Source organism: Chrysoperla carnea, chromosome 5, assembly GCF_905475395.1.
Source record: "Chrysoperla carnea chromosome 5, inChrCarn1.1, whole genome shotgun sequence".
Classification (NCBI taxonomy): Eukaryota; Metazoa; Arthropoda; class Insecta; order Neuroptera; family Chrysopidae; genus Chrysoperla; species Chrysoperla carnea.
In genome coordinates, this window is record NC_058341.1 from 5,852,257 (window position 1) to 5,865,536 (window position 13,280).

General features: G+C 29.7%; 1 protein-coding gene across 1 annotated transcript; it reads left to right on the forward strand.

Annotated features, from left to right (window-relative positions):
* The first annotated feature begins 1,545 nt into the window (after positions 1 to 1,545).
* On the forward strand, positions 1,546 to 9,039 carry LOC123301711 (aldehyde dehydrogenase, mitochondrial-like). The gene is made up of 3 exons (XM_044884583.1): positions 1,546 to 1,785; positions 7,134 to 8,264; positions 8,520 to 9,039. The coding sequence occupies exons 1-3, from the start codon at positions 1,684 to 1,686 to the stop codon at positions 8,823 to 8,825; spliced, it is 1,539 nt and encodes a 512-aa protein (XP_044740518.1). The 5' UTR covers positions 1,546 to 1,683; the 3' UTR covers positions 8,826 to 9,039.
* Positions 9,040 to 13,280: the final 4,241 nt, after the last annotated feature.

Genomic DNA, 13,280 nt, shown 5'->3' on the forward strand with positions numbered 1-13,280 from the left:
GAAATCTAAATAAGTACGCGTATAGCGATCTTCGTCTGTCTTATGTTACCTGCACACAAATGCATGTGATTATACATAATTCAAAATATTAATATTCGCCCTTTGATAGGCTGCAAGACAAAAAGGGATAACAGTCCCTTTTTTCGGTCTCTTTTTAAACGGTCAATAATTTACTTATTGCGTTTCTTAGGCTTTTAAATCTCTATGTTATATGTCGCTCTAACGAATCGAATGCCGAAAACCGCATTCAAATCCGACTTACTACTCAAACTTTTCGAACTTCATCATTTTTTTGTGCTTTGTTTCCTCGTCTAAATCTACAGATAGGCTAATCTATAAGTTCAAATTGCAGTTTGTGGAACTAGACGAATCATTTTAGATCAAAAAAGGCTAAAATGAGGAATTTTTATGTGCCTCAATCTATCAGGCCAAAATCTACATCTAACTTATTGCCGCTAGAAAGCTTGGCCATTGCTATGGGCCAAAAAAACCTATTATTATAATAGGTGATTTTTGAAAATTTCAAAACCTCGAAAATATACAACAAAATGGGCCAGAAACGTACTCTAAGGGGTTTTGGGGATCGCTTATCACTATTCTGAAGTCAGAATTTCGATATACTCTCCCTCCTGGGGTAATTCACCCCGCTGGTCCAAATTGAATATTTAGAGAAAATTGCTATGTAAGGTCAACGAAAGGCGAAAAACCCCAAGAAGTGGGGAGTACATCTTCATTCTAACTTCGGAATCGTGATCAGTGACCCCAAAAACCCCTGAGTATACTATTTTGTTGTATATTTACAGAATATAGCAATTTTGGACCAGCGGCGACGTAAATTAACCCAAGAGGAGGAGATTATATCGAAATTCTGATTTCGGAATAGTGATCAGAGACCCCGAAAACTACCGAGTATACGTATTTGGGCCATATTTTCAAGAATTTAATGATTCTAATGATTGGCCTATTTAGCCCATATAACAAAATCCAAAACTTTTAGCGGCAAAAAAAAAACTGGCTCGATAGGTTGAGGTATAAAAAAATTCTCTATAAAATGCTAAAATGACACGACTAAATCTCAAATTGCAGTTTGTGATTTAGTCGAAAAAGTTCAGTGAAAAGTTTAGTGAAAAAGTTCAAATTGCAGTTTGTGGAACGATATCAAACACATATGCTAATATAATAAAAATTAAGAATTTAATATTTTTAATTATGGTTTTTATAAATTGTGATTATAATAATTGCATGAATAATTATTAATTATGCAATTAAAAATATGCTAAATAATGCACAGTATTTATGTTATGACAATCAATATTTTATCTATGATGAAAATGTTAAATGATTATTTGATAAGCATTAAGAGAAAAATCAAATCGCATAAACAACTTTTTTTTTTTCGAAGACAATTTCTGCGCAATGTAAATACTATCACCGAATTTAAACGATATTTACCGAATCATTAGTTTCGAAGCATAATACAATATTGCAATAACGTGTCTCCAATAGAGAGAAAGACAGACTAAATACAAAAAATTATGTTTAATTTTGAGTATAGACGGACAAACTATCAAAGTATCAACGACAACAGAAAAAAACACTGCCGTGGTAAAAAAGCCGGTTGAGTTGTAACTTCATTTATCAATCTCATTTAAGATTTGTATTGAAAAGCATCAACTTAACAAAATGTTTCGATCGATTGCTAAACAAAGTATTCGAACCGCACAAAAAGTTCATTATTCAAGTTTACCAGCTCCAGAACCGAATCCTGTTGTAAATTATACTGGTGTAAGTAACTTAGAATTTTGTTTTTTTTTATTTCTAATAGATTTTTTACGATTCCATTGTTGAGAGAAAATAAAATCTTTTGATTTGTTTTTAAAATTTAAATCGTTTTGACATTGATAATGATTTTATAATTTTAATTAATTCACGAAATAAAATTTTTGGATTATACAGACTGATTATAAATTCTCTATTCAAAAAGTATACACAGGATTGTCAGATATGAAAATGTTTTAATTGAAGGGAAAAAATTTGTTAATTTCGACATAAAACAAATTTGTGATGTGTATAAACTAAAAAATCTAGAAAATTTTTTTGGTAAAAACTTTAAAATATGGGATTTATTAAAAGTGAGATCTGACAACCCTGTTAAAAAAAATACGACCTTCGCTTGAATGAAAATTTATAAAACACAAGAATTTAACAAAAGATTTTTATTAAATAATTAAATTAATAAGGTTTTATGAATATTCGATCACATGAAATATTAAGATAAATAATCAATCGTTTTAAAATAATAAATTCGGACATGTTTTTACCCTCGAATATTCGAACCAATTTCGAATATTCGGTAAACATATGGTTGACATGGTTACATAATAAATAATTTTGTTTTTTTTTCAAAGTTTTGATGGTAAATTAAATTCGTAAAAATGTTTTTTATATCAAATTTCAGGAAATATAAATTTATTTAAAATATTTATAGCATTTTATTTCACTTTTTGTGGTAGAATGAATTTATTTTTGAAACAAGATTTCTTTTCTATGATTATAATCTTGTTTTGATAAAAGGTTGTATCTTTAAAAAAGATAGTTTTGAAATATAGGTGTTTATTCAACATTTTACCTAAGAGTCGTGTCATTTTAGCATTTCATAGAGAATTTTTTTGTGCCTCAACCTATCGAGCCAGCTTTTTCTTTAAAATGACCAGGAAGGTCCTATATGGGAATCTACATCTAACTTTTTGCCGCTAGAAAGTTTTGGTTTTTTCTATGGACCAAATAGGCCAATCATTAGAATCCATTTATGAGGTGATTTTTGAAAATTTTAAAACCTTGAAACATGTACTCGGGGGTTTTCGGGGTCTCTGATCACTATTCCGAAATCAGAATTTCGATATAATCTCCCCCTCATGGGGTTTAACTTACCTCGCTGGTCCAAAATAGCAATATTCTGTAAATATTCAACAAAATGGTTCAAAAAAGTATACTCGGGGGTTTTTGGGGTCACTGATCACGATTCCGAAGTAAGAATGGGGATACACTAATCCCCTTCATGGGGTTTTTCGCCCTTTATTGACCTGTCACTGCAATTTTCTGTAAATATGCAATTTGGACCAGCGGGATGAATTACCCCAGGAAGGGTAATACTTCAAAATAGTGAACAGCGATCCCTAAAATCCCCAAATGTTCGTTTCTGGTCCATTTTGTTGAATATTTTCAAGGTTTAGAAATTTTCAAAAATGGATTATAATAATGGGTTTATTTGGCCCATAGCAATGGCCAAACTTTCTAGTGGCAAGAAGTTAGATGTAGATTTCGATATATGGACCTTCCTAAACATTTAAAAAAAACTGGCCGGATAGATTGAGGTACATAAAAATTCTTCATTTTAGTCTTTTTTGATCTAAAATGATTCGTCTATAAGTAAACAACTTGATTCTAATATAAGTGTCATACTTAAATATTAAAATTTTCTCCTTATCTCAAGTATGCGATTGAAAATAATATGAATTAAAATGTTATATTATCATTATTTATTGTTTATTCATGACATAGATCAAATAATTCGATAAAATTCGAAAATTCATTCACATAGTCGAGTAAATGAAAAGTAAGCCCGGGGGGGGGGAGCAGGTTACCTTCTTAACCAGCCCTTCGGTACGCCAATGTCGCCAATGCTTTTAGTGCAGTGAATATTAGAACATAGCCAGAAATTATATTCAAATATCTGTTTTTTTTTTTTTTTTTTTTTTTTCAATTAAAATTGAACACTAAAGTGCTTTGATACGGAAATTGGCTCAAATTCAAAATTATAATTTTCTACAATAAAAAAAAGGCAAATACAGGGTGTCACACCAAAATTAGTATGTATAAAGTTATAGCTATGAAGGGTAGAGTTTAAAGGAAAACAATGTTAGTTTATCAAAGAGTATCCCATCGAAAAGGATGGCGCTGTTGTAGCAAAAGTGTACATTTTGTAAAAAGTGCTTAAAGAAATACAAGTAGGATATATATTTAAACAAGTTATTAGAGAAGGATAGAGAAATTCACATCATCTTTTGCTATACAAGCACCATTCTGGCCAATTTTAGAATTCTTATTTGTGATATCGATTTCGTTGAAGTGTCGATCGAAGCATATTAATCCGGCAATATGATCCGAAAAGAATTTCATAACATTCCACCGAATCGTTTCGAGTCGGTCGAGTTTTTACTTTTTTATATTTTTTATTTGTCTATTTATTTTGCTGGGAAGTTATTCGGGTGGATCTCAAGGGTCGCACCAGACCCTTCCCACGACTTGTTATAAAATTATTTTTAAAAACAATAAAGAGCTGTTCGGTCATTTTTTTTTAAATTCCAATGAAATTTCTATTTTATATTTGAAAACATTTGAGTATAATTTTGTGATGGGCCTCTCTGTACGAACTTAACAGTGTGTTTTAAAGTTTATTCAATCATAATAAAAAGTTCTAAAAATATCACAGAGAGTATTTCACGTTTTAAACAAATTTTTTAAAAAATTCCTAATTTGTGTAAAACAAAAAAAAAAAAAATTAAATCGTAAACGTGATTTAGAATATTGGATAATCCTGATGTTGAATTGACCAAATTACCCATAAAAATGTATAACTAGACTTGATACCCTGACAAATTTTTGAAAGGGAAATTAAAATTGATTAAAAAACGAAGAAGTTATAAGCATTCAAAGATTGCATTTAAAGGTTTGTCCATCTCCTTTTAATAAAACAAAGTTTTATATGTAATATCTATGATGACACTCATGTATGACGTCACTAGTGGGTATATTCCTCTTTAATTAGGAATTTGAAACGTTCATATCTTGCATATTAGTAGAGATTTTTAAAAACCAAAAGAAGTGAGAATTCTTCATCTGAAGTGATAAAAAAAATTTATTTCGATCCCCTATTATTGGATTAAAATGATTTTTTGGAGGGATTCCATCAATAGACCTTTCCATCATGTCATAAGCGCAAGTGCAGAGTTTATTTTTTCGTACTGACAGCAATAAGTAGGACTAAGATAGAAGATATTTGTTATTCATTTTATCACATTGGTTATAAATCATTTAGTACGAAACAAATGTGAATCGTGATTTTAAAATGAAAAGCCCTATTGATGTATATCTCGATAAGAGTCTCAACCCATTTTTCAAGCTGGATACTGGTCTATCAATACAATATAATTTGTTTTTAAACAGTTCATTTAAATATCCAGATAACAAAGTTTTTTTTTTTCTAAGAATAAATTATCATATTTGTTAAAAGTAAGTTTATCTCTGAATGTATTTTAAGTATAAATGGTTTTAAATACGTTTTGATAAACTTTTTATCTTATATCGTGTGTTTGTTTCTATGGATTTATACCGGATAATCTTAAGGCTTCCCCTGTAAAAGCTTAATTTTTACAGCAAAGGCCGAAAGTAGCGATGCAAAAAATCTCGGGGCAAAACCAAATTTGAGAAAATTTTTTTTCGAGAAGTGCCTAGATTTCGCAAAAAAAATTATACGAAATAACAAATTCATTTCCTTCGAAAATTCGCTAATAATTGCATAGTTGTAAAGAAAAATTTGTTGTTTAAAATTTTCCATTCATTTTGCATTTGTCATTGAGGTGATTTTCGGGGTCAAATAATATGCAATAAATATATTAGTTTCAAATTAATAATATAAATAATTATAAAAGAACATTTTGCGTTGTTTTCTTTGCCAAGAATGTTTAACTTCCATTGTTATATAATAATGGAAGTTGTTGAACGGTATTTGATACTAATTGGCTGATAATTAGTAATTTTTTTTTTAATAAGAAGTATATTAATTAATAAGTAACTATTAAGTAATTAATTATAATGTATCAAAAAAAAAATCTAATCACAGGCATTTACTCGACTACGAAACGAAAAGGATAGGTTTTTGTGTTTATCAGTCTTATGTATGTTTGTTTCTTTGCGTCACTCTAGAGACCAAACTCGTGGGCCGATGATTCTTACGTCAATCGATTTTAATCCTGCGAGTGTCTCTAAAGACATGGCAGTAATGAAAATTCAATATGGCGACAATTGGTCGCAGATATTGTGAAAAAGAAAAATATGAAAGTTGGCAAATTGTGTTAAGTAGAATATTTTTGCGTAGGTATTAAATAGACAAATTGATTGACATAAGAATCATTAAAATCGGTCCACGCGTTTGGTTTCTAGATAAAGGACCAAACATAAATAAAAAGGCTGAAATTGAAAATCGACTATGCTAAATGGAACATCATTGAACAGTTATTTTAAAATTCTGATTAAAAAATGTAAAATAAATTTGTACGACCGCCAGAGTAATTTGATTTTTTTTTTATATGAAGTTCGACTAAATCTATTTACATAAAAATACGTATTAGAAACAAAGGTCTGATCTGATAAGAACTTAAGAATTAAAACTTCATCAATAGCTTTTGTTTGATATTGTTACAAGCAACGATCTTTTTTCCATTATTTATAAATAAAAATAAGTTTTCAATGCAAACCAGTTTGTTTAAAATACATACTGATGAAAACAAAGCAATTATCTATCACTTTTTATCTTATAAAAAAATACTCATTGCTTTACTTCCATGTAAAGTAAAGCAATCATAAATATTTCTATGAATCTCTCATATATATGACTACTAGCAGACCCGACAGACGTTGTCAAGTGGAAACGTCAATGTAGTTCACTTATATATTCACCTATACTATGCTTAGTCTTCCCAACGCATCTCGCTTAACCCATCGTACTAAATGCATCCCGCTATACTCATCCCACTAAACCCAAAGTTTACAAACCTAAACTGATCTTCGGCCTGACTGAAGTCTGTGGCAGTGGAGCTCACTGCACTCGTATATACCTCTAATAAATAGGCATTCACAATACCTGAATAATAATAAATAATACCTAAATACCATTAAAAATACATAGTCCATAGTAAGTTGTAATAATAATATAATTTTAATAATAAATAACATCTCAAAACTTAAAAAAAAACCATAGGTCCAGACCTTACGACCAGACCTTATGCCTAAATTCGGCTTTACCAATGTAAGGAGTTGTTATATTTTTTTAATAGAATTATATTTATTTTTAGATTTTTATTAACAATGAATGGTACAAATCAAAATCGGGCAAAACATTTGAAACACTTAATCCAAGTACTGGCGAGGTAATCGCTGAAGTACAAGAAGGCGGTAAAGCTGATATTGATTTTGCTGTAGATGCTGCAAACGAAGCATTCCGTTTAGGATCACCATGGCGCACAATGGATCCATCTCAACGAGGACGTTTACTTTACAAACTTGCTGACTTAATGGAACGTGACGCGGTCTATCTTGCTAGTTTAGAAACTTTGGACAATGGTAAACCATTTTCAATGTCACTGACTGTCGATGTTCAAGCAAGTATTGGTACCTTACGTTACATGGCTGGATGGGCAGATAAAAATCATGGTAAAACCATTCCATTAGATGGCCCATACTTCGCTTACACACGCCACGAACCGGTTGGCGTTTGTGGTCAAATTATTCCGTGGAATTTCCCATTGTTAATGCTTGCATGGAAATTAGGACCAGCTTTAGCTACAGGAAACACAATTATCTTAAAACCAGCCGAACAAACGCCTTTAACAGCATTATACACGGCCCAATTAATTAAAGAAGCCGGATTTCCACCAGGAGTGGTAAATATTGTACCTGGTTTCGGTGAAGCAGGTGCCGCTTTAGTTGCTAATCGTAAAGTAGAAAAGATTGCATTCACCGGTTCAACCGAGGTTGGAATGAAAATTCAACAAGCATCCGGTTTACATAATTTAAAACGTACAACATTGGAATTGGGTGGAAAGAGTCCGAATATTATTTTAAGTGATGTCGATATGGAATATGCTGTCGAAGCCGCCCATTTTGGATTGTTCTTTAATATGGGACAATGTTGTTGCGCTGGATCTAGAACTTACGTACAAGATAAGATCTATGATGAGTTTGTTGAACGAAGTGCAGAACGAGCAGCTAAACGTAAAGTTGGTAATCCATTTGATCCAACAGTGGAACAAGGGCCACAAGTTGATAAGGAGCAACAAGATCGTATTTTGAAAATGATCGAAACTGGAAAGAAACAGGGTGCTAAATGTGTTGTTGGCGGTGAGAAACATGGTGATAAAGGATACTTCGTTAAACCAACTGTTTTTGCTGATGTTAAAGATAATATGACCATTGCCAGAGAGGAGGTAAGAAAAAAAAAATGTAAACGCAGAATAGCCATAAGCCGGGAATTAATAGGGAATATAATTGTGAAAAAGCAGAAAAACCCGTTTTAAATCTCTCCACCCATGTGGAAATAAATCTGTTCTGGAATATTTAGTTTGAAATTCAGAAAAAGAATATGTGAAGTAAAACTATCTCTGAAAAAGTCTGACTATCCGAACAAATTTATTTCCATAAGGGTAAAATTCAATCGTTGAAATTTTTATAATAATTTACAGATTTTTGGACCAGTACAACAAATTTTACGATTTAAAGATATCGAAGAGGTAATTGAACGTGCTAATGATTCCGATTATGGTCTTGCTGCTGCTGTCTTTACAAAAGATATCGATAAGGCTAATTATATTGTACAAGGGTTACGTGCGGGTACTGTTTGGGTGAACACATACAACGCATTAGGTTCACAATCACCATTCGGCGGTTACAAATCATCTGGACATGGTCGTGAAAATGGTCCATACGGTATTGAACCGTATACAGAAGTCAAAAGTGTTATTGTTAAAATCCCACAAAAGAATTCATAAATAATTCTTTCAAAACCAAAGAAAAAAAATATTAATTGTTAATCTATTCCCCTTTTCCTTCATTTTTCTCTTCGTTCTTTCCACGTTTAAAAAATTTATTTTTGTACTATTCTACGATTTTTTGTGTAAAAATAGAAAAAAAGCACAAAGATTGCAACATAATCGAAACTAAATATGTGATACTTTTTTTTATTAAATAAAATTTTTAAATTTACGACTATTGTTTTTAACCGACTTCAAACAAAGCAGGAGGAGGTTATCAATTCGACTGTATTTTTTTTTTTTTTATGTTTGTTATCTCAGAACTTTCGACTGGGTGAACCGATTTTGATAATTCTTTATCTATTTGAAAGCTAGTGCTTCCCGTGTGGTCTCATTTCATTTTGGTCCATATGCATAAGAAAATCATAAAAGTTAAATTTGCATTAAGTATGCACGACAAGAGGACGAATAACTCAATATCACTCCAATCGATTTCGATGATTCTTTTTTTAGTGATAAATTATTGTAAAAATAAAAAAAAAAAAACTTTTAACAAAAAGAAAAGTATTCTAATAATAATGCTGTCTAGTAGCTTTTTAGTGGTTTTCTATCATCTGTTTAGTGGGCTTGAGAATTGAAAGTTGGCAACCTTGTTTATAGGTTTTTACCATTGACGTTTCATATAACTGATAACTGAAATGTCAATCAGTCAATGGTTTATAGTCTGTTCAGCTGTCATTGTAGGTTATGTTTACTGGAGTTGTGAATTAATGCTTGAACCTTTTGATAAATAAGTTTTCATGATAATAATATTAAATATTAAACAAAATGGCAAATAATTATTTGTTTATTAATAAAGATAATATTAAAGTTGAAAAAGAATTACATACAGAAATAATTATTAAAAGTGAAATATTAGATGAAAATGTTGTAATGGAAGGTGGAGGACACATTACAAATGAAGAAGAAGGCAGCAATGATAGTGATAGTGTTGTGAGTGTAAAACATGAACCTGTGAGTGATGAAAATGATAAACAATTGTACACAATTAATTATGAAAATATTAAACTTGAAAAAGAATTACATACAGAACTAATTATTAAAAATGAAACTGTTTTAGAAGAAAAATCATTTGTATGTGATGTTTGTAATAAAACATTTACTTATCAACATAATTTAGTTGTACATAAACGTATTCACACCGGAGAAAAGCCATTTTCATGTGATGTTTGTAATAAAACATTTACTCGACCAAGTACTTTAAATTTACATAAACGTATTCACACCGGAGAAAAACCATTTCCATGTGATGTTTGTAATAAAACATTTACTCAACAACAACATTTAGTTACACATAAACTAATTCATAGTGGAGAAAAACCATTTTCATGTAATGTTTGTAATAAAACATTTACTCGACAACATCATTTAGTTAGACATAAACGAATTCACACCGGAGAGAAACTATTTTCATGTAATGTTTGTAATAAAACATTTACTCGACAAAGTACTTTAAATAGACATAAACGTATTCACAGCGGAGAGAAACCATTTTCATGTGATGTTTGTAATAAAACATTTACTCAACAACAAACTTTAGTTAAACATAAACTAATTCATAGCGGAGAAAAACCATTTTCTTGCGATGTTTGTAATAAAAGATTTAATGAGAAAAGTAATTTAGTTTCACATAAACGTATTCACACCGGAGAAAAACCATTTTCATGTAATATTTGTAATAAAACATTTACTCAACAACAAACTTTAGTTAAACATAAACGAATTCACAATCGATAAAAAGTAGAAACAAATTTGTAAAAAAATAACATCGCCGTTATTTAATTAATGCTCTTATTGCAAAATGTTATGAAATTATTCATGAATTTTTTTAAAAATATTTATATTAGGAGAACATGTTCAACAAACCCTGGTGGAAAAAATATTTGAAGGAAGAATAAGAAATTATAAAAAAGTCTTAGGCACTTTGAATTTCTCAACGTTTTCGTACTAGTCTAATTCAGAGTTATTCAGAGTTCTTAATATTTTTTTAAAGTTTCTAAGACTTTTTCAGAGTTTCCTAAGACTTATCCTTTTTTCAAATATTTTTTTCCACCAAGGAAATTCAAAATAAAATTTAACAAAGAACTGTTAAAAAAAATTCAGGATAAAATTATTAAAAATTTAGAAAAAATGAAAACGTTATCCCGAAAAATAATTTTATACTGTTTAAAATAACCATTATTATTCATTCATATTTATTTTGGGTGAAATATCCCTTGTGCAATATAAATCTGTTCTGGAAGTCAGAATATTTCTTCCGAAAAAGTCTCAATCAATGACCATTTACTGTCATTAAATGATTGATTAATAATTTATTTGATATTTTCAGACTTTTCAGAGATAGTTTTACTTTACATATCCTTTTTCTGAATTTCAAATTAAATATTCTGACTTCCAGAACAGATTTATTTCTACAAGAAATGTACAAATAAATATATATAATAAAATATTGTTTTTATCAATATTTCTGGTTTAATTATTAATATTCAATATTATACCTACCTTTATCTTTTTATCCTTTACATCGATTTCAGGAATATCAAACAGAACCTACATTTTTAACAAAATATTGCTACAATTATTCATTTATAGGTAAGTTTATTGAAAAAAAAGGTAAGTAAAAAAGAAATTCATAACGGGTAAGTTTAATATGAATTAAATGAAAAAAGGTCAGTAAAAGGAAATAAATACTAAGTTTTAGAAAATAAGTTTATAATAAAAAGTTCAGTAAAAGTTATATATAGTACATTATTGATCAACTTAACATGTCCAAAGTGGAGTAGTGGCTAGCTCAGTCGTTTCCGGTTACACAGCACGTCGGTTCGTATCTAGCTTTGCCCTGAAATTTTTTTTATTAATTAAGTAAGAGAGCATATTTTATGTTATTTTAAATCCCACCCCTTGACAGAAGATTGATTTATGACATAAGTAGGAAGGTGGGACCAACATAATTACCTTTTTTCTTATTTTATGAAATAACAATTAATCATTCATAGTAAGTTTAAGAAAATAAGTTTAGGGTAAAAAGTTGAGTAAATTATTCATTTATAGGTAAGTTTATTGGAAAAAATAAGTAAAAAGAAATGCAGAGTGGATAAGTTTAATAAAAAAGGTTAGTAAAAGAAAATAAAAACTAAGTTTAAGAAAACAAGTTTACCTAAAATAGGTAAGTAAAAGGTATGTATATTACATTATTGATAATTAAAACATGTCATCCAGAATTGGCCCGATTAATTTTTAATTAGATAAGTAATTATTATGCCTTTCTGAACAAAATTATAAATTAATTAATTATTTACTAAAGGTAAGTATTAAGATAATTATATATTTACATATAGACCAAGTAGCTGTGCGGATACAGTACTTGCCTTGGAAACCAAGGTACGCTGGTTCGTATCCTGGTGGAATCGATATTTTTACTTTTAAATAAATGAATTTTTCCTGTTGTTTAAATTTTCCACTCTTTTTATAGTCAAACCCGCCTTCTTGTCATAAATCATGTCAATTATACATAAGTCATAAATCACTATTCTTTCAGGGGGTAGGAACTTTAATAATCATAAATATTCTTTAAAATCATAAATCATTTTTGAATAGGAAAACATGTAATGACGTTTATCTCACTCATATTCTCCTATTCGCATCCAAGCGGTGTTTCTAGTATATTAATTATTTATTAATTTAAACTCACCAAAAAAGTTAACAGACCAATAAATAATAAATAACTTTCTGATTTTCGAAGTTAAAACAATTACTTACCTGTCAGGCAATTCCTTCCTGTCCATCATGTTCTCCTAGTACAAATGTGGAAAAAAATCAATCATTTTCTCCTGCATTCAATCAAATTGAAATTTTTTTATCAAAAAAGATCGAAAAAATCTTCAATTTTTTCAACATTTGTACTAGGAGAACATAAGTACGAATTAGTAGTTCCTGATAGGGAGAAAAAACAAGTAAGTGTTTTCACCCCGAAAGTCTAAAATTTTATTTTGGCAGAAAGTTAATGGTCTGCCCAGAAGTCATACTCACCAAACACGGGTGTGCAGACCACTAACTTTCTGACTTACGAGGTGACAACAATTACCTTGCTATCAGGTACTACTAATTCTGTCCGTCCATTATGTTCTCCTAGTAGAAATGTGAAAAAATTTGAAGTTTTTGAACGAAAAAAAACTAATTTTTTTCATCATTTGTACTAGGCAAACATGTTGTGGTGGAAATTTGATAAAAAAATTGGAAGTAAAAAGTAAAAATATTAATACCACCAGGAAACGAACTAGCGTACCTTGGCTTCATAGTCAAGTGCTGAAACCACTCAGCTACTCGGCTTATGTTAAATCATGTAATTTATAATCATATAAGTTAATACTTACCTTTACTAAATAATAAATTAATAAATAATTTTGTTCTGAA

Bases quoted from the DNA above. Each gene is read 5' to 3' on its own strand.
- LOC123301711 (XM_044884583.1), top strand. From the start codon at position 1,684: ATGTTTCGATCGATTGCTAAACAAAGTATTCGAACCGCACAAAAAGTT. The intron at 1,786-7,133 runs GTAAGTAACTTA...ATTTATTTTTAG, and splicing joins CTGTTGTAAATTATACTGGT to ATTTTTATTAACAATGAATG. The intron at 8,265-8,519 runs GTAAGAAAAAAA...AATAATTTACAG, and splicing joins TGACCATTGCCAGAGAGGAG to ATTTTTGGACCAGTACAACA.